This window comes from Agelaius phoeniceus, chromosome 15 (assembly GCF_051311805.1).
Source record: "Agelaius phoeniceus isolate bAgePho1 chromosome 15, bAgePho1.hap1, whole genome shotgun sequence".
NCBI lineage: Eukaryota > Metazoa > Chordata > Aves > Passeriformes > Icteridae > Agelaius > Agelaius phoeniceus.
Genome location: NC_135279.1, coordinates 14,271,482 through 14,299,343, shown reverse-complemented (window position 1 = coordinate 14,299,343; position 27,862 = coordinate 14,271,482). Strand labels below are relative to the sequence as shown.

Here is a 27,862-nt window from a genome sequence, read left to right as displayed (position 1 = left end):
AACTTCCACTGGGTTTTGTTTTGTTGATTTTTGGCTTTGTTTTTTTGTTTTGGTTTTTTTGTTTGGTTTTGGGTTTTTTTATCTGAATGTTGTCTGTGCTATGCCTCTGCTGATTAGCAGGAGTTTGTCAAATACCAGAGCTCAATGTTGCCATGTGGGTAATATACAGACACAGAAAATGTAAAAATTAATTATTGAAGAAAATAAGGAAATACTTCCAGAAAATACAATATGAATCATAGGTGGAAAAGGTTGCAAAAATAGGAGTGTTTCTTAAATTAGAATATGAAGGGTTACAATAGTTCATGTTGCCTAAAATAGGAAGAGTTTGGTGAACTGTGATACCAAAATTGCCTTAACCTGCTTTACCTCCATTTTGGAGAGGGATATTTCATCAAACCTGCTCAGTCACCTGGCAAGACTGACTGCAGTGCAGCTGCCTGGGCTGAAATGTCCCTCAGAGCTGCCCCTGACCCCACAGCAGGACAGGGAGCAGCATAAAATGGCTGGGAGAGTTGAAGCCATCAGCCAAACAAAAGCACACACAAGCCAAGCTAACCTGAGCAATGGTTTTGGGGGTCCTTATGAGTTGAATCCTAACAAGGAATGGGGAATCATGTGAAATTGCTCAGCTGACTGAACAAAAGTGTAGGAAATGCCATGGAAGCACAGAGGGAAGTCATGACAGCACACCTTGGAATGGTTTGTGTGTCTGACCTGAAAGAGAGGGAGCTGCTGGCCAAAGAGTTTGACTGAAGTCTCCTGTGACACCCAGGGCATCTCTAGGTATATTCTCTTGAGATGAACCTTTTTGTACTGAAGGAATATCTGACACTGCTATGGCAGGAATATTCCTTTTTGAAGGAATATCTGACACTGCTATGGCAGTATCTATTAAAAACAACAAAAAAAGGTAGGTGCAGATGAGTTCAGTATGGGAGAGTATGAAGGCCAAGAGTTCACAGAGAAAGCAGTTCACGCCAGGGGTCAGGAGTGCTTATTCCTGTGCTCAGAACTGTGTTTTGAGGTACCTGCCTCTCTCTGGTGCTAAATGTTGAGTTACCAAACTCTGTGTGCTCCATCTTTGCCAGGTGTATGGATTTGATCTATTTCTTTCAGCAAGAAAGGCAGGGTGTACAGTCCAGGGAAGGAGTTTTCCTCTGAAGTAGGCTGGGGGACAGTGAGCTCTCAAAGGGCACAAACATCCACAGCCAGGCTGTATCTAGCAGGACAGAAAATGTAGGTGATATCTCTTTATGTTGTACCCAAATATTATCCTTAGTTCTGTTGTTAACAGACAGGCAGACAGAGTGAGCTTTTATTTGCCTTTTTTTCCTCACCAACGCTTGTATGGAAAACAGAAATTTCTTTGGAAGGTTGACTGGCTGGGTTTTATGGCTGAACAAATCCAGCCTGTCCATTTTTATCAGTGTGATTATGCAAGAGTTGTGGGTTCTATGTACAAATGGGGTTTCTCAGCTGTAGTTAACCCCCATGTTCAGTCAGGAGTGGTCTGTCTGGCACTGGAGCTGTTTCTGCCCTGACAGCCTGGGATGTTTGCAGTAACCTGAGCTTAGAGGTGCCCAGCTCAGTTACTCAGATTCCTGCTTTTCTCCCCTGCCAAGCAGGGAGCCTGAATCCCTCATCACCCCTGTGCTCTTGGATGCCACAATGCTGGTAACAGTGCAGTGATGCTTCAGTAAATTCTGCATTTATAGAACAAATGGATGCTGTAATACAGAAAACAGTCTGGATGCAGGGAAGAAGATCCAAGAGTGTGTCTGTCTGTTGTTCTGTAAGAAATAGTTGGGGTCCCCCTTGGCTTAGTTGAGTAATGGTTAAATCATGATAATAAATCTTATGTTCCTAAATGAAATACAAATTAAAAATGAATGTGTTGAAATTTTTGACTATTGACAGAGTCACAGTATCCAGGCTTTGGTTTTTTCCATACCTTAGTGTGTTCCTGCTCTATCTGCTGTCTGCCTGGTTTTACTTGTTATAGCCTTTTTAGGGAACAATATCCCAAATTATGATGCATGAATTTTGCTTTCATTGGTTGGAAAAATGAAGGCCAAAAATCTTTCTTCAATTAATAAGATTTTGCAGTGTTTTCTTTTAACATTCTTTGACAGTCTTTCCCCCGACTCAGAGTAGATGAAAAATGGCCAATTTGTTAAGTGACTGCTGAGGAAGGAATTTCCCACACTCCAGCCCCATTTCACTTTCATTTAAAAAAATTTAAAAAAAAACACACCAAAAAGCAGCCCACGCTCACACAATAACCTCCTTCCTAGTTCTTTTCCATCTATTAACTTTAAAACAATGTGGAATTACAAATGGATTCCATGAAGTAGTAAATGCAAGTTTAAAAAGACTGAGAGGAGGGAAACAGCTGAATGCCTTAAAAAAGCTTCAAAGCTGAACCCATCATCACCAGGTTTCCCCACCATTCTTAAAATCAATATTTTAAATATTTGTTGCCTGTATTTAAATAACCAAACCAGTCCTGGTGCTGTGTAGCAGATCCTGATGGCTTTAATTGTCTGCTGATGTCTTATTTTTCCTCTGGCCCACTGGTTATTTTAATCCTGAAGCTGAATTATAAACATGTAATTCCTCCAGGACAATCATGTACCCAAACCCAGCCAGCTCTGAGGAGTCTGGGGCTGTTTTACCTGCTGGGACTTGGGTGGTTTACAGCTCCTCCTTGCAGTTTTGCAGGATCTCCTTCCCTTCAAAAAGAAACATCCATAGGGACATCAAAAGAGAAGGATGTGCATTAGATCAGTCACCCTGGTTCTTGCCCTTTTTGTGTTTTCCACATCTCTGCCTTTTTGGCTGTAGCATGGTCTGTCTCCAGCCATTGACACAAATATTGTGTTTTCCCTTCAGCTTTGTGGTGTAGGAATGTGGGGCAAAATTCAGAGTTTTCCCTTCCCTTCCCTTCCTTTTCCTGTTCACTTCTGTTACAGATCTCCTTCAGCCCATCACTGCTTTGCTCATACTCCTAGCATAGTCCTCAAGCACAGAATCTCATCCCTCCAAAGAGATCTGTCCTCAGCCTCTCTGCCCACTGTGCCTCCGCATGAAGAGGGGTCCAGACATGCACAGAGGAGCAATTGGGCTGCACCAAACATGCCCTGAGTGCTTCCAATGCTTTGGTGCTTTGCCTGCTGCTTTATTAGGTTTTGTTGTTTGCTGTGACTTTTCCTCCTCCTGTCTGATTTTAGCAGAAGCAGAAACATGTAGCACTTACCAAAAAAAAAAAAAAAAAAAAAAAAACCAAACCAAAAAAACCAGGAAATATATTCCTATTTGCCAAAGATCCTAAAAAGCCTCAACAATGCCCTCACTTCTTTGTTCTGAAACCTAAAAAAAAAAAAATATTAGTGGCTTCCACTACTGAAAATAGGTCTTTACTAAAATACCCAGTAACCCATGGCAGAGAGAGGGCAGGAGCAAGTGCTTTAAAATAGTTTGCTTCCATGGGAAAAAGCTGCAAGCAGTTTGTATCACTGAAAAAAAAAATCACTCTCAAAATAAATAGTAATAAAATAAAACTAGGAACTATTTCTGGTTTGATGTGTTTGGAAGAGAAGGCTAAGATCTGTTTTACCTTAGGGGACCCAAGCCACCCCTGGGCAGGCTGAGGGGGATCATAGCACTGAAGCTGCTTTTTCCCCCCAAATTTTTGCTACAGGAGCAAGGAGGTTTGAGGTGGTATGGTTCAGCTTGTGGCTCCACAGGGATCTGGGCTGCCTAATAAATGCTAAAGGCTTAAACAAACAAGTACTTAGCTATCAACTCCTTTTAAATTTTGGAACTTCAGCCATAATTTCCTCAAGACAGAGAAAATTGTGGTCAGAGTTTAGTGTGTTTTCTTCCTTTTTGTTTGAAGGAGTTCTGCCTTACATGGAAGTCTCTCAGTTTTAGTTACTTGGCAGATGTGAAGTGTACTCCCTTTCTGCATGAAACACAAAAAGGCACCCACATTTCCCAGTTGTGTAACTGGGAATGACAAGTGCTGGAAGACCTGGAAGGTTTGGGCTTTGTTCAAGAGCCTAAGCCCATTCCCAGCCCTGTTTTATGAAGAGAGAACCACATGTCATTGCTATCAGATTGGACTCTTATCTGACCCTCTGGGAGGAAATAGCACAGCAGCTGGCAGGGCTGCAGCCTGTCTTCAGCCTCAGTGTGGGTGTCCTGCTGTGCTGGAGTGCTCCAGCATCTTCTCTGGTCAAACTCCCCTCTCCCAAATGTAAAATGTCATGTTTGTGCAATAAAATATACCAGAGAATTCCTCCTTGTTCAGCAGGACACAGCATGTCTTCAAGAAAGTGGAATGTCAGCTACTGCTGTCCTGTAGGATGAGCAGAGTGAATTCATCCTCAAATGGGGTCTGAGAGTCATTAAATCCAATCCAGTCTGTCAAGAAACACAGTGGGAAACAAGGAAATCAGGCAGCTCCTGAGGAACTGTGTGCTGTGCAGGAGCAGTTCTGGGAGAGCTGCAGCCTGAGGGAAGGAGCCACCTTGGAGGAGTCCATGAAGGACTGGGCACACTCCTGCAGTATCCCATGGGAGTTCTGGAGCAGGGAGCAGAGTCAGGAGCAAGGAGTGCTGGAGCCAAAGCATTTTTAACAGGCTCCAGCCCCATTCCCTGCTCAGACCAGCAGGAATCCACAGGGTGTCCTCTCTGCCAGCCCAGGAGGAGCATCTCAGACAATGTGTGGCATCTCAGGTGTCACCTGCTGCACTAGATTGTGTGGATAGCTGAACTGATCCTCAGATGATTCCATCCATATGAATAAATACAGCTCAAAAACTTAGCAAACGAAGATCTTTCCCAGACACTGTGGTTCTGAGGAACAGTGCTTTAGGCAGGTCACCACCTTGAAGGGGCACTGGAAATTGTCTGGTTCAGTTCATGTTTCACACACTGCATTGTGTGCAACTTGGCATGTTGAATATGGTTTTTCATACTTCAGCAGTGCATAGAACACATTCCTTCTTGGAGATTCTGAAACACTGAAAGGATCATTATTTCCCTGCCCAGATCTGGTTTTACCCATGCTCCCTTTGTTGAACCTTAAGCTCAGGGAGAATTGCTCCTGAAATCTGAAAAAAAAAACCACTGTGGGAATCCCAGCGTGGAATCAAACTTAAGGGTTCCCACTTAGCAGGTCAAAACCTGGTAAGTGAAAACTTGGGAGTTTTTAACAATTAAGATAGGATAAAAAGCATAAAGTAACTCTGCCTGCTAAATACTGTGGGCAGTGTTTGTCAAGCAAGAGCAAACTTCAGTGATCATGCAGAATTTACTCTGCTACAGTGCATTTCAGGTGATTTCTTTTATGTTTTTGTATCTAACATAATAGCATTTGCTCCTAAAGGATTTTCACAGAATTTCTGATTTATTCATTGCAAGTTGAAATAGTTTGGAAGTAAATTTTTTTTATTATTATTTTCTTAGATGTGCCTCAAATCATTTTCATCAAAAATCAACAACATTCCTTACTGAATTACTTCCTTGGAGGAACACCCTGTCTGTTCCACCCAACCATTTTTAGGTTCAGTGTTCTGAAACTTCCAATTGGCACTGACTTCTTTTTAATGCCTGAACAGAGAGAAGGGGAAAACAAAACAACAGCAAACATTTCTTCCAATACAATTTATTAGATATAAAATGAGTAATCTCCTATGAGGAGAACAGCACAGTGTTTTTTATTAGCAGCAGGGAGACGAGTTCCACTCAGACTTACGTGGCAGAGTTCAGAATATTGCACCACACCATTTAAGCACTCACCCTGTGCAGCCTGGAAAAGTTTCCCTGCTGTGGATGCAGGCCAGGCTTTCTCCATCCTTCCCTCACCATAAGCACGTTCCTTTTCTCAAGTCATATTGTGAAATTCTCAGCAGCACATTTACTGCCAGTCCTGCAGGCCCTACTAAAGCTTCTCGTGCATTAAGGATGGGGATATTTTCTGTGTTGTTTTGTCAGTATATTACAACAAAGTATCACCCAACTGACACATGGAACAAAAGAAAAATCGTTGAACTCATTGGTTGCAAATTGGTGCTGTACATTGTCTTTTCAGAACTGCAGTTTCACTTAAAGATAAATAAGTAAAATACTTTTACTGCATCCAGCTTCTCTTTTACTGATTAGGGAGGAATAGTGGAGCTTGGATCCTGGTTTTAAAAGTCTAATGGGGCATGAAATAAATAGCTCTCATGACAGTACAGAACGGAAAAAAGATAGATGATTATTAAACTGTGTGTAAAAGTCATCTTTATTGCCCTATTGTTGTTTTGGCTTCGCTCTGAGACGTGGGGAAGGCTCAGAAAAGCCTGAGCATGTTTCTTGGCAGCTCTTCATAAGCAATGAGCCCTGTGGAAAGCCCCATGAAATTCATGATTCTGTTGAAAAATAAGGCCAGGAAAATGTTGCAAGAGGCAAAAAAAAAAAAAAAAAAAAAAGTAGTGTTTCTTTAAGACAATGTCAGTAAAGGTGACAAGAGAGGTGGTTTTGAAGGAGCAGAATTCCTTGGATATTTTTCAGGGATTTTTTTTCTCTCTCTATTTTTTTCCTTCTTTTTTTTTCTTTTTTGTTATTTTTGCATGAGTTAGCAGCAAAGGAGATCCACCTGTTAAAGTTCCACCTGTCACTATAACTTGGTTCTAATCTGAAAACTGCAATAATTTGTGGTATATCAGACTGCTCTCTCTCTCTTCATCTGTCCAGCATCTGCTTGCATGTTACCTATTCTCTTCAGCTTTGATTAAAGAGAGTAAGTGTGCCTTGATGGAACAAAAGCATTATTTGGGATTAAAAAAGATGTGTAACTGATGATAAAATAAATGTAGCTGTGGTTTTCCTCTCTGTTTTATAGAAGCACTTCAGAAACCCAAACTGGAGCTGGGATTTGAGAACATGTAGAGAGAGGAAAATGGGGAGGTTGGATGGTTTTCTACACTTGAGAAAGCATTACACTGAAGTTCTCTCTTGTTTTAGCATGATCAAATATCCTTCACAAAGAGAAGCAGTGCTGCTAGGAGTTGGCCTAAGATGAATGTCCAGTCTGTTTTTAGGTTCACATAACTATCCAGTGAGAAATTTGGACTAGACCTTTAATTGCTGCACAGAGAAGCAGCCCTGTGTCACTCCAAAAAAAAAAAAAAAAAAAAAAAGAGGATCACATTTTTCCTCTGATACTGACATTAAAGCAACCAATGAATATTGAGCTCTCAGGTCTGAGGGCAGATTTTTTGGCCCAGATAATTTTCTGAGTGAATAAAATATGAGAAAGACATTGTGTAGCTGGTGCCTTGGGCTTTGCTTTTCAAAAAGTGTTTTATTTCCCTGGCATGCTTTCTACTGAACATTGGTGGAGCCTGAAATAATGACCAAGAGGTATTTTCTTCCTGAGATGAGGCTGCTCTAGTTGCAAGGCGTTCCCAAGTGAGCTCCCTAATGAGTGATAGATGGGAAAAATAACAAGAAGGATCCTTAAATGTTCCAAGTTTTGCATGAAAAATATCATTTTTTTTGGATGCTGTGTTTGGTACCTAGCCTAGAATTCTCCTACATTTTGATAGTGGTGTCTTCAGAATGACACAGTGAGTCATAATATTTGACATTTGGGGAGATTTTTACTGGATCTCTAAGCACTTGTCATGACTGTTCAGAAGAATACTTTAAGAAGAATTATGGTTTCCTTTGAGAGTTTTGATACCGTTCATATTTTTTTAGGGCCTGTTTCCTTTGCTTCAAAACAAAACAAAAGAAAAAATAGAAACTTCAAAAGTATGTATTGACCATTTTTAGTGAAAGGGCAGTTGAAGGCATCTATCCACACTCTCTTCAGTTCTTAGATGGCCTTCCAAAATTATTTCCAGCTTTAGCTCATTTGAGCTCTTTTATGTCACCAGCCAGTTAAATTTAGATGTTTATTTTCCCATGAGATCCATAGCACACGAGGGACATGGGGAATACCGAGATGACAAACTGGCAGCTCTCCAAGCTTTGTAGCAAGGTGTGACCTGCTGATGTTCAGGTCTGAGGGAGTGCCTTTGTTAGTTTTTGGGAGGGTTGGTGGCCTGTGGGCTTGGGGATGGCAGTAAACAGACCTGTCCCAGTTCTGCCACCTCAGAAGGTGTCAGCAGTGTTCACAGCTATAGGAACTGAACATCTCTCATTGCTTTTGAGGGGCAGCAAAGTGCAGTGGGCAACCAAGCCCAGATCTGTTCCCTGGTTCCCATGGATCTCCAGTATTCAGTTTCTTTGGCACATTCCCTTTTCTCAGCTGGATATTTTCATTATATTTGCACAGGGTTTGTCCAGGGCTGTAAAAAGATTTGGTAGCCTGTGACCGTGTTCACAGGGGTCTGAGGATGAGGGAAGAGACGAGGATCTGACTCCATGTTTCAGAAGGCTTGATTTATTATTTTATGATAAAAATTACATTAAAACTATACTAAAATAATAGAAGAAAGGATTTCCTCAGAAGGCTGGCTAAGAATAGAAAAAGAAAGAATCAATAACAAAGGCTTATGGCTCGGACAGAGAGTCCAAGCCAGCTGGGCTGTGATTGGCCATTAATTAGAAACAACCACATGAGCCCAATCCCAGATGCACCTGTTGCATTCCACAGCAGCAGATAACCATTGGTTACATTTTGTTCCTGAGGCCTCTCAGCTTCTCAGGAGAAAAAATCCTAAGGAAAGGATTTTTCAGAAAATGTGTTTGTCACAGTAGCCTTTAACAGTGGTGGCTGCCTGGGATCCCTTGGCTCCAGGTGGAATTGCCTGTCCTGTAACTTCTGTGCACAATAAACTGCAGGATGCCAAGGCAGACTCCCCTGGCAGTGCCAGCCCAGCACCAGGCCAGGAGGGTTTGTAAAAAAGCCAGGAGGGTGTGTATGGCCCACGAGGATAGGGTTTGTGCTGGCAGTGCCCCCTCCCATGGGTTGTGTTCCTGCTCTCATTTACATTAGACAGCTCTCAAAAGCAGATTTAGGACACGTTCATGTTTGAAACACAGAAAAACAATTGAGTAGTTTTGGCAAACACATATTATACTTCCATTCTAAGAGGAAGAGTCATATCAAGAGCTGTGTATCTTGTACTGGACACAAGATGTGTGGACACTTGTGCTTCCACAAGTGGGAGGAATAACCTGACAGAGCAGTAGCACCTGGGGGAGTTAACAAACCACACCTATCAGCACCAGAATAATCCTCAAAACTGTGCTCTCAGCCAGCTCACCAGATCACAGAACTGATAAAAGATGGATGGTTCTGATTTGCATTTTCCATCTGAATTTTGATCTTTGTGGTTTGCTTGGCTTGTGTTTTCAAGTGTTTCTCTGTAACCACTAGAGTGTAGAGAAATGTAAGGATTTTTGAAAATGGCATTTCTCCCAGGACAGGTGGAGCTGCAGCTCCATGAAAACCTTCCAGGACAATGCCAGCCCACCAGTGCCTCCCACATTATCCTTTCTCCCCAGCATTCCCATGGCCTGTTCCTTATGTGATGGTGTGTACCATGCACAGGGACAGAAAATATGTGTACCCTTGAAAGCCTGCAGATGTGCTCCTCTGGTGGAGCTGCACAGGGGGGCTTTGGGACTGTAGATTTTGGGGGGTTCCATGCTGAGATTACCTGACCTTTGCTTTCCCTGCAAGGCTTTGGGAGGTGTGGGATAGGTTTCTGTGTGATTCTAGGGAAGGCAAAGATCTCTGTGGTCTTTGGCTGGATCTCAAAGCCTGGGGTACTGAAGTGTGACCTAATAATTCAGAACTCAGAGAAGGATTGTATTTAAATAAACTATCATGGCTTGAATGTTCTACAGCTATTAATTATTAAAACTTATACAAATCCAGGGAGGTTCATGGCATGTTATACACCAGACCTAGAAACAGCTGAGCTGGGCTTACATGAGGTGGATTTTTTCTGAAAAGACATCATCTCCTGTGAGCACAATAGAGCTAGTACTTCTCTTATAAATAGTGAATGTTTTATAATTGCATACAGTCCTAAAGCTGGTTCCTATTACGGAGAGTCACAGAGGTTTTGGGGGGAGGGTTTGTGGGTTGTTGTTCTTTCCCAGAATGATGTCCAATCAGCTTCTTTGGCAGTGTATTAACCATGGCTGAAATATGTGCCCGTGTGAAAATGTTGGGGTCTAATGAGCAACTTCACTTTTGTGTCACTTTCTTGCTTTGAAATAAGAGGTTCTAGGTCAGGAGCTGCCCATTTGATCCCTTGTCTGTCTCCAAGTGGAGTTCATACATCAGTGCTTTTATATCAGGCTTTCAAACCCCTGTGATAGGAACAGTGTGGTCACTGTAGGTCAAAGGAGCTGATTTAATGAAGTCTCATATGCCCTCAACAAGCAATTTTGTCACTTCCTGCTGAACTACTGAGCTGTCTCCACTTGGGGAGATTGGCCACCCCTGGACATCATGGGTGTTCAACATTGTTCAAGCTGTGTCACAGCTTTTTTGCTTTTCCTTTGCCTCAGGTGAACTGTGTGATGAGGTGATTAACCACTGTGTTCCTGATCTAAATCCCTGCCAGCATGAGTCCAAATGTGTTCCCCTGGACAAAGGAACCAGGTAAGAGAGTGTGTGTTTGTGTGTGTGTGTGTGTGTGTGTGTGCTGGTCTCTGCACAGAGGGCACTTTCATCCATTGGCTTCACTGGGGTTGTACTGGCAATGAGTGGGGAGAAAAAATCTCCAAAATTAACACAAATTATGCAAGGCTATATACATTTCAGTTGTCTGTGCCACATTTTAACTTTAATGCATCCATACATACTTTTCTTGCTTTCTGTGGTTTACTGAAAATAATGGATGTACCCCCAGAGCAGAGGAATTATTCTGGAATAGAGCATGGCAATAGGAGAATTTATGGAACAGTCACTGCAAAGCACCTTATCCTACATCACAAACCAAAGACAGCTTCCTTGTGTGATCCTTAGGGCACTTATAAATTCAAACAGTGTAACAGGAGCCTGAACAGATCCAGAGCTGGGTGGCTCCAGCTCAGGAGCTGCCTTTCCCATTGGCCTTGCTTGGCTCATCTGGGCTTTGGTGATGTCTGTGTTTGCATTTTCCTGTTGGGAATGACACTGGCTGTGTCACAGGGGTGAGAGAAAGCCTTGTGTTCTGGGTGGCAGCAAAGCACCAGGAGCTTTGGGCCTGGGGACTTGGAGAGGTGCACAGTGTTCATGGCTTGTGTGAAGAGCAATTTAGCAAACAGAGAGAGTCAGCTGGACAGTCCAGCTCTGTGAAATCCTTCTCAGCTAAAGATCTCTGGAGACAAATGCAGGAGAGTTCAGTGCAGAGTGAGCTGCTGTCTGCACCTTCCCTGAGGTGTGCTCACAGTGCAGCCCTGGGTGCTCACTGATCCCCTCCTGGGGCTCTGTCCTCTCCCAGGACAGGGAAGGTGACAGGCTTTGTTCCTCCTGGCAACTTCCAGCTGGGGTCACATTGTGTCCTATGAAGCAGCCAGCATGTCAGAACAGTGTGAACTGACACACAGGACATTTCAGGAGAGTTAGAAGGAAAGGAACCAAAATCTTAGAGAGGGTGGCTATCTCAAGGGCAGCTGACTCTCTGCTAGACAGGCAGTACAACACCAGCCTTTCTTTTGGGTGAAAAGCCTCCAGACAGAAATGTTTCCAAATCTTGAAGAAGATGAAGCTATTAAATGATGAGGATGGTTCCTGAACTGATGGGTAGGCACCAGACAAGGAGGTGTGTGCCAGTGCATAAATAGTCCCTGATGTTCTTTCCAGGATTCATTCCCAATTAATCCATCATTTGGTTAATCCAGCACCTTTGGTTAATTCAGTAGCTACATCATGTTTTGAGGTGAAGGCTAGTGACTCAAACTGCTTTTGTTTAGAGCTTGAAGGGATGCAGGCAGTTGTGGCCCTGAATGGTTTTCCCATTTCTGGAAGCATTGTCATACCTGCACCCAAACAATTTGAGTAAACAAGATACATTTTCTCACAATCTTGCTAGAAAAGTGTTCTTCACAGTAGGGCCACTAGCCCTTGAGGGGAGCTAAATAACTGCTTTTAAGTATTTTTTGCTACTCTTTGTTGTGTTATTCTTCCCACTATTCATAGAACACTGTCACAGACATCTTTTATGAAAAATCCTTTCCTTAGGATTTTTTCTCCTGAGAAGCTGAGAGGCCTCAGGAACAAAATGTAACCAATGGTTATCTGCTGCTGTGGAATACAACAGGTGCATCTGGGATTGGGCTCGTGTGGTTGTTTCTAATTAATGCCCAATCACAGTCAGCTGGCTTGGACTCTGTCTGAGCCACAAGCTTTTGTTATTGATTCTTTCTTTTTCTATTCTTAGCTAGCCTTCTGATGAAATCCTTTCTTCTATTCTTTTAGTATAGTTTTAATATAATATATATCATAAAATAATAAATCAAGCCTTCTGAAACATGGAGTCAGATCCTCATCTCTTCCCTCATCCTTGGACCCCTGTGAACACGGCCACAGAACAATACAGAAAAATCCATAATTTCTTTACTCCTTCTGCCCCATTTGCTTCCTAGCAGCCAAACTTGAGAAGTGAAGGAGCCTTGAATGTAGAGGTGTCCAAGCATTGCTATTTCTTTCATACTTTGGTGGCCCCAGACCATTCAGAAATGAGCCCTCAGCAGTTGTGCAGAGATGTCTGGATGCTGCTGGGGCTCTGAAACCAGCAGCCTGTGCTCCTGTGCTGGAGCTGATCCCCTGAGCTCCTGTGGTGCAGGATGAGGCTCCTGCAGGAGGAGTCTGGCTCCTGTCTGTCTGTCTGTCTGCTTCAGAGGCAGAGGGTGTCAATGGCAGGAGTGCCCTGGGCATGTGAGCAGGACACAGCAGTCTGTCTGTCCTGCTCAGATGCCCAGGGCACAGAGCCTGACTGTCAGCTCTGGTCAGTCTGCAGCCCTGCAGAGGGAAGAAAAGATGACAAAGACAGGGAAAAAAAAAAATAGGAAGCCAAGTTATTTATTGAGGTGGGGAGGGAAATTCCATTCTGGCCCTGCCATAGAAGTTGTGATTCACTGCTTGAATACAACAGACATTGAGTGCATGCAGATGCAAATCCCCTCAGATAGGCCAACAATTTAAATACCACTGGACATGTTTTAGGCTCTCTGTGATACTGGGAATGTTGCCATCACTACAAGGCTGTAGGAGAAAACAAGATTTCAACTGTAGTGGTGTCAGATGGTCACTGGGAAATGAGATATCTAATTGTGTAAAATACTCTCTTGCCAGGATCAGAACGTGAAGGTTTCTTTGCCACCTTCTTTACTTCTTAACATCAGATTTTACTGACTGACCCTCAGTCCCTTGCTGGCATGTCTGGGACTGTGGGATAAGGATGGTGTTACCAAGCCTCATGCCCTGATGGCACAGACCCTGGGTTTCCAGGAGGAGTCCAGATGAGGAACTCATGGGGCTGAATTTCTCCCCTCCTGGACTTCAGGCAGGCATTTTTTGGTAGCTTCAGCTTAGATGTGACACACCAAGAGCTCAGAGGAGACTGACCCAAAAGGAATTCCATGCTTCTAAAGCCAAGCTTGGAAGCAAACTGGACTATTTCAGTGTGTCTTTGGCTGCACAGAGCTCTTTGCTTTTGGAGTTAAATATGCAGGTGGCTTTCCTCCCTTCCAGCCTCCACATCTTTAGTATGCTGTTACTGTACAGAAGAAGAGTAGCTTTCTATATGCCAGAAAACAAAACAAAAAAAACAGCCTTTAACACAATGAAATTACTTCCAAAAAATAACTTCAAGAAAGGAGCATGTTTTTCCATTCACTGTATTGATGTTGGAGCATGATATAAATATACTTTATTATTCTAAAGCTTGGAATTATTACCTGACAGCTTAAAATGCTGATTTAATGCAGCCCCGCAGAGAAAAGTGGCGGTTCTGTCATTACTGAGATAGCCAATACACATCATAAAAGTGATGCATGGCAGCCCTGAATAAGGAACTGCACATTGTTCATTATTACATCACTTTATATTAGGACTGCAGGGATCAATAAAAAACAACAGGATTAAATGCTGCCAGTTCCCCTCACAAAGTCTTTTGATTGACACTATTTCCTTGCAGGTGTGTCTGCAATGCTGCCAGAAAATGCTGCCCATTTCTTAGGGTTTGGGGCAGGAACACCTCTTGTTTTTTGCTCTTTGCTCTGATTTGTCATCTCCATTATGTTAACCACAGTATTCCCTGAGGCAGCAAGGTGTAAAATAGCAATGCACACGTGCAGAGGTGGGAGATGGACCCTCCTGTGGCTGCCAGGTGGTGGTGGGGCTGTCCTGCAGGAAAGGAGGGTTCTGCATGCCCCCACCCCTGCCCAGGGACAGAACAGGCTGTGCCCCATTTCCTCCTTCAGGCAGTCAGGCCATGCTCTGCAAGGGCCTGGAGCTCACATTCTCTGTGAGTGACCCCTGGGTGGGGTGGCTGCTGTCACCCTGCAGCCTCTCCTGGCCACTGGCACTCACAGGTGACACTGTTGATCCTGCAGAGTCACCCAGCTCAGCCCTGGGAGCAGCCAGGAGCCACCCAGGAGCCACCTGCTGTCACTGGGGACAGCAGCCAGCACAAGGATGCTGCCTGGGAAGTGGAAGTGGTGTTTCCTCATCACTCCTGTGTGTCCAGTTCCTCTGAAGAGGTTTTCCACAAGGTTCCCCCTGCATTTACCCCACCAGGCTGCTGGCAGGGAGCAGGAGGAGGAGGCCAGCTGAACAGATTGATGGAGCAGTAGCCTCTCTCCTGATGCCACATCCTCAGCTTTATAATGTCTCTCCTCTTCCAGCTCTCAGTGACTAGCACGTTGGGTCCAACCACAGGCTCTAGCAAGAGCACAAACCTCTCTTTTAGCGCTGAAATTCTCTGCAGCTCTTCCCCCGATTTGCTTGAAGTGGTATGCCTTTTGTTTTCCAGATGTGCAACATCCAGCTGGGAGGACTAAAATGTGTTTTATGGACTAAAGAGTGTTCATGACTAAACATTGCCTACAGTATAGATTCAAAAAAAGGCTGCTCAGCAATCCCAAAAGATCTGATCCAAGTCAGAGACTTTGGGATGCATTTTCTATTGTCAGGTTATACACTTCTGCAAGACTTATAAATAGAAATGCTGATTCAGCCTTCGTATAGCAGACTTGAAAATTGTACAAAATAAAACCAACAGGCAACGTCTGCAGGTCTGGGTACATCCCACTGTGCTCCATCCCAGGGTGTCACCCCACAGCAGAAGGTGCAGTGTCACCATGGCAAAGGACATGCTGCACAGACAACTTTCCACTGCTGCAGCAGTTTTGAATGGAAATGAATTTTGCCAATGAATGGAAAGTAGGTGGTGGTCTCAAAACTTGGTCTTTCTCTCTGAATTTGCTGAGGTTTATGGCTTGTTTACAGACTGTTTTGGAAGGTGGACCCTTCCTGTGTACAGGGCCAAGCTCAATTACCCAGCAGTGTGCAGGCACTGGCAAAATCATACTGTGGGGCATCAGAGGCACTGCCCTTGCAGAATATTGCCCCTTATTCTGTAGGGTCAGGGAGGGGATTGCCGCCTTTAGCACAGCTGGGACTCTGTAGGGTGAACACCCCTCTCACAGACTCAGCTGAGGAGAAGCTGTGGGATGGTGGTGCTTTGCTAGACTGGAATTTCAGCAGGTTGCAGAAGCTCAAATGCAGGCAGCCAGGAGGGACCTGGGCAGGAGCTGTGCTTGATGCTGCCAGCAATAATTGCAAACATGTCCCCACCCACATCCACCAGGTTCTGGGCTGCCTGAGCGAGCTGCGGTGTGAAAGGAGCCATTAACAGGGATGTTCTGCCTTTCAGATGCGAGTGCCTGCCGGGCTACAGCGGCAAGCACTGTGAAGTGGATGATGATGACTGCGTGGGCCACAAGTGCCGCCACGGAGCCGCCTGCGTGGACGCGGTCAATGGCTACACCTGCGTGTGCCCGCAGGGCTTCAGGTACGGCAGGGCTCACCCCCACCCGAGCCAGCCTCTAACAGCCCTGATCTGATACCTTCATCAGCCTCTAACCCAGCCCTGACATCCCCATCAGCCTCTAACCCAGCCCTGATCTGACATCCCCATGAGCCTCTAACAGCCCTGATCTGATACCCTCATCAGCCTCTAACCCAGCCCTGACATCCCCATCAGCCTCTAACCCTGCACTGATCTGACATCCCCATCAGCCCCTAACCCAGCCCTGATCTCCCATCCTCACGAGCCTCTAACAGCCCTGATCTGATACCCTCATTAGCCCCTAACCCAGCCCTGACATCCCCATCATCCTCTAACCCAGCCCTGACATCCCCATCAGGCCCTAACCCAGCCCTGATCTCCCATCCTCACGAACCTCTAACAGCCCTGATCTGACATCCCCATCATCCTCTAACCCAGCCCTGATCTCCCATCCTCACCAGCCTCTAACCCTGCACTGATCTCCCATCCCCATCATCCCCTAACCCACCACTGATCTGACATCCCCATCATCCTCTAACCCTGCACTGATCTCCCATCCCCATCATCCCCTAACCCACCACTGATCTGACATCCCCATCATCCTCTAACCCAGCCCTGATCTCCCATCCCCACCATCCTCTAACCCAGCCCTGATCTGACATCCTCATCATCCTCTCCCAGCCCTGATCTGGCATCCCCCTGTGAACAGGTGCCTGTCCCTGCTTAAAAGGAGGTTTTAACAAGTTAACTGGATATTTTTTGCTTGGAAAGCAGCGATTTTGGGGCAGTACTGTGTGAGTGTGCCTGCCCCAGCCATCCCTGCTCACACACTAAGCACACCACCTAACACACCCACCTAAGTTATATGGAGATAAACCCTGCATGTGCAGAGTGAGCAAAGGAAAATAAAATTGTGCTTATGAACCCTCCCAACTGGCTGCAAGGAAAACGTGAGTCTGAAGATTTTGTGGCAGTGTCTCTGTGCCTCTTGGACGAGCTCAGTATGATTCAGGCTGTAAATTTCCAGCCTCTCATTCTGACAGCTGCCAATATATCTGACTCCTGGAAATCTCTGTCTGTCAAAGATAAGTGTGCTCCTCCAAATGGATTCACTAATCATTGCCTGGGGCTGGATACTGGCTTCCTTCCAGCTAAACCTTTTCTGTGTTTGAAATACACACATGAGACAAAGAAGGAGTACCTGAAATGATCAGTCTTGACAAAGCAGAAATTGCATGAACACTTACAAATCATCTTCTCTGCTTTGTATCTGCAACTGTTTTCATTCTTCTTGCTTTCATCCTTGCTGGTTTGGGGTTTTTTCCCTTCCCTCCCAACACACGTTTCTGTTGCAAAGCAGACAGCCTTCCCTGAACAGGCATTGATATACAACATGATGTCAGCCCATGGTTTCACAGAATCAGGCTTGTTATTTACAAGCTATCAGATATCCTCTGAATTTCAAAATTCTCTCCATGTTTCACTCTCTGCTCCAGTCCATTTGATGGCCTTAGGGATCCTGCAGATTGGTGACTGGTGAGGCTAACGTGACTGTGGGATGTAAATCCTCAGTGTTAGCCAATTGTTAGAGCTGAGAAATGGGATTGCAAAGCCACATCTGGAGTCAAGGCTAACTCCAGCCTGTCATCACATGGGGCTGACTGGGGGACTTTTGCTGCAGGCCCTCTGATTTTTAAGGCCTGTAAGCACTAGGCAGTGATGAATGTGAGGGGTTTTTTTCTGGGAAAGCAGAGTCACAGTGTTGGTCAGAGATGTTCTGAGTTGACACAGCTGGGTGGAGCAGCAGGGGTAGGTGGGAGGTTGGTCTGGTCCCTTCCCATGTACCAAAGAGCTCTACTGGCAATTTAGGCAGTGCCCCAGGTTGTCTGGTCTCACACCAGTGGCATCAAGAGCAGGACCTGGAGCAGTCCAGTCTCCTCTCTTGATCAGATGAGGGGCTCTCATTGCACTAACAGTCCTCCAAGTAGAGGAGGAATCTTTCTACACTAAGCTCCAAAACTCAACTACCAGCTTAGACAGCACTTCACAGCCCAGGGCAACCATAGGCAAGCAAAGTAACTCCACTGCCTGTCAACAGCACAGCCAGGACTAACTTCAGCTCTCCTGTTGGCTTTCTTTTTTCCACTAGTCCATGCCACTTCCTTAAATTTCCTGTGCAAGATGCAAGGAAGACAAGGGTCTTTGGGGAGGAAAACCTCACACTGAGCACTACTACACTCCCTCTGCCAAGGCAGACAGCAAGATGGAGCCCCATGTGTTCCCCATGCAGAACAGTCCCTGATCTTGTTTGATTGCAGGATTAAAATTCTGCTAACAAAATATGATCTCATTATTCTTCCCATGACTCAAGCCTTTTGTAGTTTAAAGGCCTGCTGCTCTGAAGGGGGTTCTGAGGTTTGGGCTTTTTTCCTGTTAAGATTACAAATGCAAATATGGTGATTGACAGAGCTCAGCCTTCTGATGTTCAGGGTTGCAGACTCCCCTGTCCTCACAGCTGCCTTGGGCACGGGGATGTGTGACAAGGAGATAACTGTGCACGTGCTTGAAGGCTGCAAGTGTTGATGAAAAGGAGAAAACACGAGGGGTGGCCCAACAAAGGTAACTAGGAGACCTAAGATGATGATTAATAAAGTTTTTTGGCAGAGTATCAGGAATCATTTCCCAGCAGTGAGTTTGCAGAGTGCCCTCCCAATTATCCAGAGCTTATGCTGTTGTAATAAAAGCACAGACCTGTAATGATTTTATGGTTGTCACTACACTGTGTGTCAAAGCCACACATTAAAAAGATGTTAAAACTTCCATCCTCACACAGCTGAACAAATGGCATTGGGTAATTCTGAGCAGTGTAGGTAGGGCCTCATGCACAGTGAGGCTCTCATGACAGCCCCAAAAATCAATAGTGCCACCATGTACATGCTCACTCTCCTATTTCATCACTTCCCATTCTCTGGTCAGGTGTAGCTGTGCTCCTTGCAGCACCTTTCCTTAGCACTCTCCAACTTCTCCCAGCTGCAGAATCTGCTTTCCTCCTGAAAAGTTTTCAGTGTTTTCTTCCCAAAATAGCACTCATTTGCCCCCTGCAGATGAAAACATTTTAGAGAATTTGTGAGCCCTGCTGAATAAACCCCGAGTTCTCCAAGCTTCCCTCCAGCAATCAGCCTCACAGAAGTGCTGCCTGATAAATGCTGCTCTGGTGGGGAAGCACACATTATCTGCAGAGCCTGATGGAAGCACTGCTCCTCTGTGCTGCAGATGCTTCTGAGCTCTCCACTGGGACAGGCTCCTGCAAGGAACTCACAGTGATTATTTAAATAAATGAGATTGTACCAGGCAGAATGGACTTGGCCAAGCTATGGAAGGGAGTCAGGCTGTGTTCCACATTTCCACTGCTGGGGAAATAAATCTTATTAATTATTTCTAAATATATACTTATAAAAAATGTTTAAAATTATAAAGGAAAGGGCCTTGACAGAGCTGTCACTAATGTAAGTTCTAGGTGCCAGTATCAGGAGAGCTGCCCTGGTAAAGCCACACACCAGGGGGGGTTCACAACAAGCAAGGGTGTGCAGGAGCCATAGCAGGAGCTTGGGGAATCTTTCAGAGCACACTAAGCACAGACACTCTGGCTTCTTCCAACATTTGCTTTCTGTTAGTGGAGGCTGTTGTGGGTCACATGGATTTTTTATTATGATTATTTTTAACTTCCAAAACATTAAAATTATATGCACTGATTTTCCTTCTGTTTCCTACATGCTGCCAAAGACAAAACAAAACAATGGGCATTAGGTAGAATGGAGCTCACAGGCTGGGTTAGCAGTGCTCTGTTCTGCTGGTACCTCTGGAAAGGGATTCCCTTGTTTGCAGAGTAGACTCAAATCACAGATGTAGAATGGGCAGGTCTCAGGTTTGGGTTTGAATGGCTCACAGGCTTCACTGGGAAGCTCTGCAGGGCACAGTAGGGGTGGAAGCTGTTTCAGGCAGGCTGCAGTGCCTTGCAGAGCTGTAGAACCCGAGCAAAGGACACTTCAGGCTGCTCTCAGTGTCTGCACTGCCTTGTTCACACCCAGCTCAGGATCCCTGCCAGCACTCAGCTGGGCTCCTTTCACAGCAGGCACACAGCAGGTGCCTGCACCTCAGAGCCACTGCTCCAAAGCAGAAGGGCAGTGATGCCCTAGGATTTCAGCTTTTCTATTTTTCAGATCCTGCACTGCTTTAGTGTATAGCTCTGAAACTCCATGGCCTGTCAGCTGCTGTTCTCCCATTTCATTGAGATAAAACAATTCCTCTCTAGGCCTGGAACTCAAGGACACCTCACTGTCTCAGGCCCCAGAGATGTAAACAGCAGTGAACTGGGGGGAATAACTTGAAGTAAATGACTTCATTACCTGAAAATGTAATTGGAGAATTAACCCCGGAGATGTAAATGGACCAAACTCACAATTACCTGAAAAACTCGTGACCATCATCCCACCTGGGTCACCAGAACTGATGCCTTGGAGTTTGTTAGGAAAATTAATCCACAAACACCAGAGGTTTATGTCCAAAAAGGAGACAGAGGAGTCCTTTGACTTTATTTGAATAAAGGGAGAGGCCATGGGTGCATTCCCCTGGGGTCTCCAATTTTTGGAGGATGCAGCCTCCTTTTATCCCAATTTCCCGGCCGCATTTCCCTGCTCTCTTTCCCCATTGGCTGAGGTACTTGAGAAGTTCAGACTTCCCAGAATGTCTGATACCAAAGATTTCCCTCTAATGTATAACCCTCCCTTTTAATTTTTAATTCTTACAGAATTTAGGGGTTTTTCTTCCGCATTGTTTCTTTCATCTTTCAGTGTCTAATTTCATTTATCAGCAAACCTAAAGTTTATTTGTAAAAGCAAATATCTTTTTCCATACATCAATCAGTGGAATCCTTCCATTGTTTCTTTTATCTCCCAGTGCTGGTTTCATCCACCAGCAGACCCAGAGCTTGTTTGTAAAGACAAATCCTCTATTCCTCTCAGAGTGGCCACCTAAAGCAGAGGGTAGACAAGATTAAGAGAGTAAAAGTGAGTCTATTGGAATGTTACCAATATTGCAGATGGGATGTGCCTGAGCTTGTCTGGCCCTTGGTGCTGAACCAAACAGCAGCACTGTGGTGTTTCACCCCACAGACACCCTCGGCTGGCTGGGTGTGTGGTGTTTCACCCCACAGACACTTAGGGCTGGCTGGGTGTGTGGTGTTTCACCCCACAGACACTTAGGGCTGGCTGGGTGTGTGGTGTTTCACCCCACAGACACCCTTGGCTGGCTGGGTGTGTGGTGTTTCACCCCACAGACACCTTTGGCTGGCTGGGTGTGTGGTGTTTCACCCCACAGACACCCTTGGCTGGCTGGGTGTGTGGTGTTTCACCCCACAGACACCCTTGGCTGGCTGGGTGTGTGGTGTTTCACCCCACAGACACTTTGGGCTGCCTGGGTGTGTGGTGTTTCACCCTACAGACACCTTTGGCTGGCTGGGTGTGTGGTGTTTCACCCCACAGACACTTTTGCCTGGCTGGGTGCTGGAGCTGGGCACTGGGGACAAGTCCAGGCCTGCAGGAGCTCTGGTGCTGCTGGGATGGAGCTTCCCCCCATACCAGGGGCTGCTCCTCAGGTTTCCCTCTGGCAGAGAAGCTTTAAGGGGATGGTGAAGGAAAAGAGTCGGTTCTGATGGAGGGTTTGGATCCAGAGCTTTATTCTGGCCCTCAGGCCTCTGAATGCAGCACCAGCTCCAACAGAACTCCCTGAGCCCGTGGCTGCTGCTCCTTTAACCCCGGGGAGAGGGGCAGGGAAGGGGCAGGGAGCCCCCAAGCAGGGACAGGAGGGGAGGGACAAAGGGACAAAGGACACCTGGATGGCCCAATGTCCCCCAGGGGTAGAGGGCATCCTTTGGATCTGCCAATCACTCGAGGCCCTTCTGGAATGCCAGGACTGACAGACAGTGCTGGGAGGGGAAAGGAGAGGTGACTGACACACCTGGCAGGGAATTATCAGGAGGGAGGGACCCAAGGTTCTGAGCTAAACCCTGAAATCACAACGCAACACGAGTATTTATTAAGAACCTTCTGCTTTTATTCTCTTAATTCTGTCCAGCCTCTGTTTTAGGCAACCACTCCAAGGCATCAGCAGCACCTGACACAAAACCAATAAAGTGCCGGTGACTGAGGCTGAACTTTCCTTCCCTTTGCAGTGGCCTGTTCTGCGAGACGCCGCCGCCCATGGTGCTGCTGCAGACGAGTCCGTGTGACAATTACGAGTGCCAGCACGGCGCGCAGTGCGTGGTGGCGCAGCACGAGCCCGTGTGCCGCTGCCTGGCCGGCTTCGCGGGGCAGCGCTGCGAGAAGCTCATCACCGTCAACTTCGTGGGCAAGGACTCCTACGTGGAGCTGCCCCCCGCCAAAATCCGCCCCCAGGCCAACATCTCCCTGCAGGTTTGTCGCAGTAAAGGCTTAGCTGGAGGCTGCACGGGGGGAAAGTGATGTTTGTTGGTGATGCTGTGTCCTCCTGTAACTGGAGGAAAATGCATTTTCTAATCTGCTGTTGTGGAAACTCAGGGAACTGGGAATATTTCTCTGCCTGCTCTGGGGTGCCCTGACCTCCATGGGAGTCATGACTTTGACCCTCATCCATGGAGAAAGTTTCCCAGATTCAAGATAGACTGGAATCCACAAAAGTGTGAAATAGATTACAGAGAGTAGTGTAGGTGTATCACTTGGTGAGAAATTTAGGCTTCGGGATTTTTAGTATGTTGTGGATGGAAGCAAGATGGAGGGCACAGGGTGTTGTCCTGGGTTTCTTCTTCATGCTTCTTCTTCCTTCTTCTTCATGGGTTTGGGTGGCATTTTGTAATTGGGCAGAAAAGTCCACATTGGGGGCTCTTTGGGATCAGTTATTGGGTTAAAAGGGAAAATAATCCAGGTGTCAGTTCTTGATTGGATAGTTTAGTCTTAAAAGACCTTGTAACAAGAGTGGCCATTTTGTGCCTTCTAATGAAAAGCTACCAAACTCACAGTAGTGAGACTGTTTTTCTGATAAGAAATAATAAACACCTGGGTCTGAACATGACCTACCATCTCAAGTGCCTTCAATCCAGACCCAGAGAAACCCACAACTGGTGCACCCACAACTGTAAAGTTTCCGTTTCTGGTGAATTTTCTCCTTGTAATTGTTCCAATAATCAGTTCCTTTGTTGATATCTAGCATTAAGTGACTGTACCAAGACAGAAGAGTGAATGTGTTGGATAATGACAGCCTGGCCAAAGAGAGAGAAAGCTAGATAAGGTTCCCCAGAATCAGCCCAGGAGACTTTAGGGAGCTGGAGATAAACAGTGATAGCCAATTATTAAAACAACCCGCAGGTCGTGTTTTTCTAATATCTGTTTTCTTCTTTTTCTCGTAAGATTGTTTACAAATGAGTGTCTTGTTAATTAACCAGTCAGGTGAAATGTACTGATTAAATGACCAATCAGGCCCACCTGTACCAGAGCAGTGTATAAAAGAAGCAGTTTCAGTAAGGACAGAGTGCGTGTGCCGCTTCTGCCTGTCTCTGTGTCAGTTGTGACTTAACAGTGGCAAATATGCAACTGCAGGGTCAGACTGCCTCAAATAGAAGGAGGCGGGGTGAATATTTTTAAGGAATCTCTTGTCTGTATCATTAGGAACTACACAACCACAAAAAAACCCAAATGACAAAGGTAAGCTGTAGAATAGTTTGACCTTCAGACACTTGGCTTTTGAGGGTATGAAATCCACAGGTTTAATGCCCTAGTCACAAGAAAGAAAAGCAAATGTACAAGTGAAATCCATGCATTTTGACATTTAACCTGTAACATGCGTGTATCCCACGCTGATGGAACCAGGGCTGGTGGCCAAAGTCCTGGAAAAAATTGTGAGCCACTTGTGTGGTCTAAAATCAGTGAAATGTGATGGAGTGACCGAGGCACCGGTGTCCCTTTGTGGGCACACATGCTGCTCCAGAATCCCTCCAGACTCTGATTCCCACACTGGCAACACAGCCAGGGATGATTCAGGAGTACTCTGTGTCTTCCTACTGATTCTTCCTACAGCACTGTGTTTGATCCTGTACAGCTTGGTGCTCAGTGCTTCTTAAAGCAGGCTGCTCTGAATGGCCTCTCTGGACAATATTTTTCTTATTCAGCAGACAGGAGGCCTGGGATTTTGATACCGGTCCAAGGTTCAGAAGACAACTGGAAACTGGTTCTCATGTGAAATGGGAAGTTGACTTTTGTGTGTGAGCCCACCCAAGGGCACCAAGAGCTTTCTGTGCCTCCTGCTCTTGCTCTCATTGCTGCTCACATATATGATGTATTAAAGCATATTTGAATTGCATGTATGATTTTGGTTTGATTTTAAATACAGGTTTATTCCTTTTATTAATCATTCTCAAGCAACCTCACGTGGTTATGAATGCTTCACAGGTAGCCACGGACAAGGACAATGGCATCTTACTGTACAAAGGAGACAATGATCCTTTGGCTCTGGAGCTGTACCAAGGACATGTGAGGCTCATCTATGACACCCTGAGCTCCCCACCCACCACAGTATACAGGTAAGAGGCTAAGCTCTGCCAAGACAGTTGACTTCCAAAACTGGTGGAGGAGAGGTAGAATTTTTCTAAGCAATGTGCATTGGAGAAAAACCTTTTATTTTACTTCAAGGTATCTCTTTTATGCATGTAATTAGATGAGAAAGTCAGAATGAAGACTTAGCTGGAGGCTGCATGGGTAAAAATTGACATTTATTGGCAATACCAGTGATGCTGTGTCCTCCTGTAATTGTAGAAAAATGCATTTTCTAATCTACTGTAAGGTTTCAGCTTCTGGTGAATTTTGTCCTTGAAATAGTTCCAATTAATCAGTTTCTTTGTTGATGTCTAGCATTAAGTGACTGTACCAAGACAGAAAAGTGAGTGTCCAACTGCAGGGTTAGACTGCCTCAAACAGAAGGAGGAGGGTTGAACTCTTCTATGGGGTGAATATTTTTAAGGCAATTCTTGCCTGTATTAGTAGTACCTACACCACCACAAAATGGAACAAATTACAAAAGTAATTTGTGGAATAGTTTGACTTTCATACACTTGGCTTTTGAGGATATGAAATCCACAGGTTTAATTCACTATTCACAAGAAAGAAAAGCAAATGCACAAGTGAAATCCGTGCATAGAGACATTTCTGTAGGATGTGCTGCCCTTTTCCTCCACGGTTCCTTCAGCATCCCTCTCCCCTGGTTGTTATTTTCAAGCCCTGTTGCTCCAGTTTGCTCTGAGCCCAGATGCAGTGCTGGCCACACAGAGCATTTTGGGCTGAGCAGAGGCTCTGGCACTGTGTGTGCAGCAGAGCTGCAATTCCCAGCCCAGCTCACGCTGTGGGGAGAGCATCCTGCTGGAGCAGGGGACAGCACGGATGTCACCACACATCACCCACCTCAGACTTCTCTCAGAAAGTTTTCTCGGCACTTGCTAACATTTGAGCCTCCCAGGGACTTTTCTTTAGGGGAATGGTGACATTTTTAAGAAAATGAAAACATTCTTTCTGTATTAAAGCAAAGTGGATAATACCAATGCAGACATGCTGCCAGGAAGAGCACTGGCTTGTCCCCTGTAGGAATGAAGGAAGTAGTTTGCCCATGGTTTTCACCAGCTGGATGGATAGGTGTGAAAAACATCTCTGTGTGTGGCAGCTGATGCTAATTGATCAGCTGTGAGAGCAAAGCTGGGGCTGATAAACAGTTTAATGCTGCTAATTAGAATGGAGGCAAAGCTGGGTTTGTGTCAGGGGTGACAGGTCCATGTGGATGTTTGCTGGCCATGGTCACCATGGCACAGTGGGGACAGGATCTGCTGCCACAGCACACAAACAACACTCCTTGGGTCTGCTGCACTCTGGGTGGGTGCAGTGTCCTCCTTGTCCCCACCCTTCCCAGGGATCAGGGAGGAGGGCTCCATTCACACTGACACCTCATTACCATGAGATTAATGGCCTGTTCACTGCATTTTGTGCACCCTGGTCTGCTGAGATGGGAAAGAAGCTGCTTAATACGGTGCCCTTTCTGAAATGTCACTCTAATCTTTTATTAGTTTAAGGAGTGGAGCAAAATGGGATTAGCATGGAGCTCGATGGGAAAAGATTAGGTTGATTGAGAAAAACTGCAGCTAAAGAATGTCAGAAAGGGCCTCTAAATAGATTAAAAGTCTTGTTTTCTTTAAAGGCTGAAGGAGGAACAGGAAAACATGCTTGTCCCCTTGCAAACATAGGATTTAAGGGTAGAAGGCATAAGTGGATCAGGTTTGACCTCTCTGTTTGGCTTTTAGCTAAGGCATGTGCTCTGTTTGGCCTAGCACATGACTTCCAGCTTGGCACAGAGTTTTGACAGGAAAACACCAAATAACAGAAAATCCCCCATTTCCTTTTAGCTTGGACAATGGTCAATTATTTCCATTATCCAGGCATTGGCCATCATTTCTAAGTTGTGTCACTAATATCTTCTGGATTGTTTAGAGGCTTTCTCAAGGGAAATTAAAATCTACTTATACCTGGACCTGATTCCCATGAGTTTATCTGGACTTTTATTTGCATTTTCTCCTCATCTGCATTTTGATGAAATGAATGGCTGGTTCAGTGTGATGCATTGTGTCACAACCTGAAGAATTTGGGAAATTCCTTTCTTCAACTTCTACCATTTTCATTTGTCATTAAAAACAAGGTTGCCAGGAGAACCTGTAATATCCTGACCTCACCATTGCTAAAACAGTTGGCCTTCCCTGTTGCTTTGTCCCTGCTGTCTTGTTTTGATGCCTCATTTCAGTTTCAATCTCAGCAAAAGTGGATTGTTTGCCTTTGCAAAGCTCCGTTGAAAGACTGAGATTAATTTTCACAGTCAATATCACATTCTGCTCCCCTCCAAAGCAGTCCACTTTTTGGACTAGATGAGCAGGGCTTTGGCCCTTGGTTTTTCCCCAGAAGAGTCTGCCAGAAGAGGAGGAGGCCTTAAAATGCTGCCTGGTGGGAGCTGTGCCAGCTACAGCTGCAGGAAATCTGTCCCTGACCTGGTCCTGGGCTGTAACTGAGATGCTTTGCTGGCTATTTCAGGTACTCCCAGGATGGGATGTGGGAAGTCATTGGCCAACCACATGATCTGTAATTCCTCATCAGTGTCTCCATGATAAGATTTATTAATAGTACTTACAAACAGTAAAATTAGCAAAGAACTTGGCTACTACAGGTGATATCCTGTAGGGATGAGATAAAAGCTGTTGGTTGGGAAGCCAGCAGTGAGTCAGTCACACTTGGTGGTATTTTTCCATGGTATTGCACAAAGCTGGGGGAAGGTTTGCAGCAGGCACAGGGGGTGCTCTCAGCTGGCTGTGAGCTCTGAGCCTGGCTCTGCTGCAGAGCTGCTGAGGGCATTGCAGGGCAGGGATGTGCCACAGGAGGGGACTGCCAGGAAAGAGATTTCCAACTCCTTTGGGAAGGCAGGGTGCCCCTGGCTACCACAGGGAACCTGTTCCTGTGTTTTAGTCGCTCCTCTGAGCAGATTGAACCAGAACTGCTGCACAAAGTCAGTCTGGAAAAGCCCAGGATAATTGGCTGTACATTCAGGTTTGCTTAACATGTGTTTGTCCCTGTGGTAGTTTGGATAGAAAGGTTAAAGTTGACATTGGGCTTCTCTTTCATTCTAGTCAGGTAAAGGTCAGCACATGTCCAGTGGAAATGACTACCTAAAATTCCCTGTCATTTTTCATCAAGTTAGAGAGAAATACAAGTTAATGCAGTAATATATAATATAAT

General features: G+C 45.4%; 1 protein-coding gene across 3 annotated transcripts in view; it reads left to right on the top strand.

The window, feature by feature from the left end:
- Positions 1–27,862, top strand: part of SLIT3 (slit guidance ligand 3) — a 494,867-nt gene that overhangs the window by 445,068 nt on the left and 21,937 nt on the right. For all 3 annotated transcript variants that reach the window (XM_077186384.1, XM_054642751.2, XM_077186385.1), the window contains 4 exons: positions 10,528–10,621; positions 15,882–16,019; positions 22,246–22,486; positions 24,494–24,624. In XM_077186384.1, coding sequence (XP_077042499.1) covers positions 10,528–10,621; positions 15,882–16,019; positions 22,246–22,486; positions 24,494–24,624 — 604 coding nt within the window. The remainder of the gene's footprint in view (positions 1–10,527; positions 10,622–15,881; positions 16,020–22,245; positions 22,487–24,493; positions 24,625–27,862) is intronic.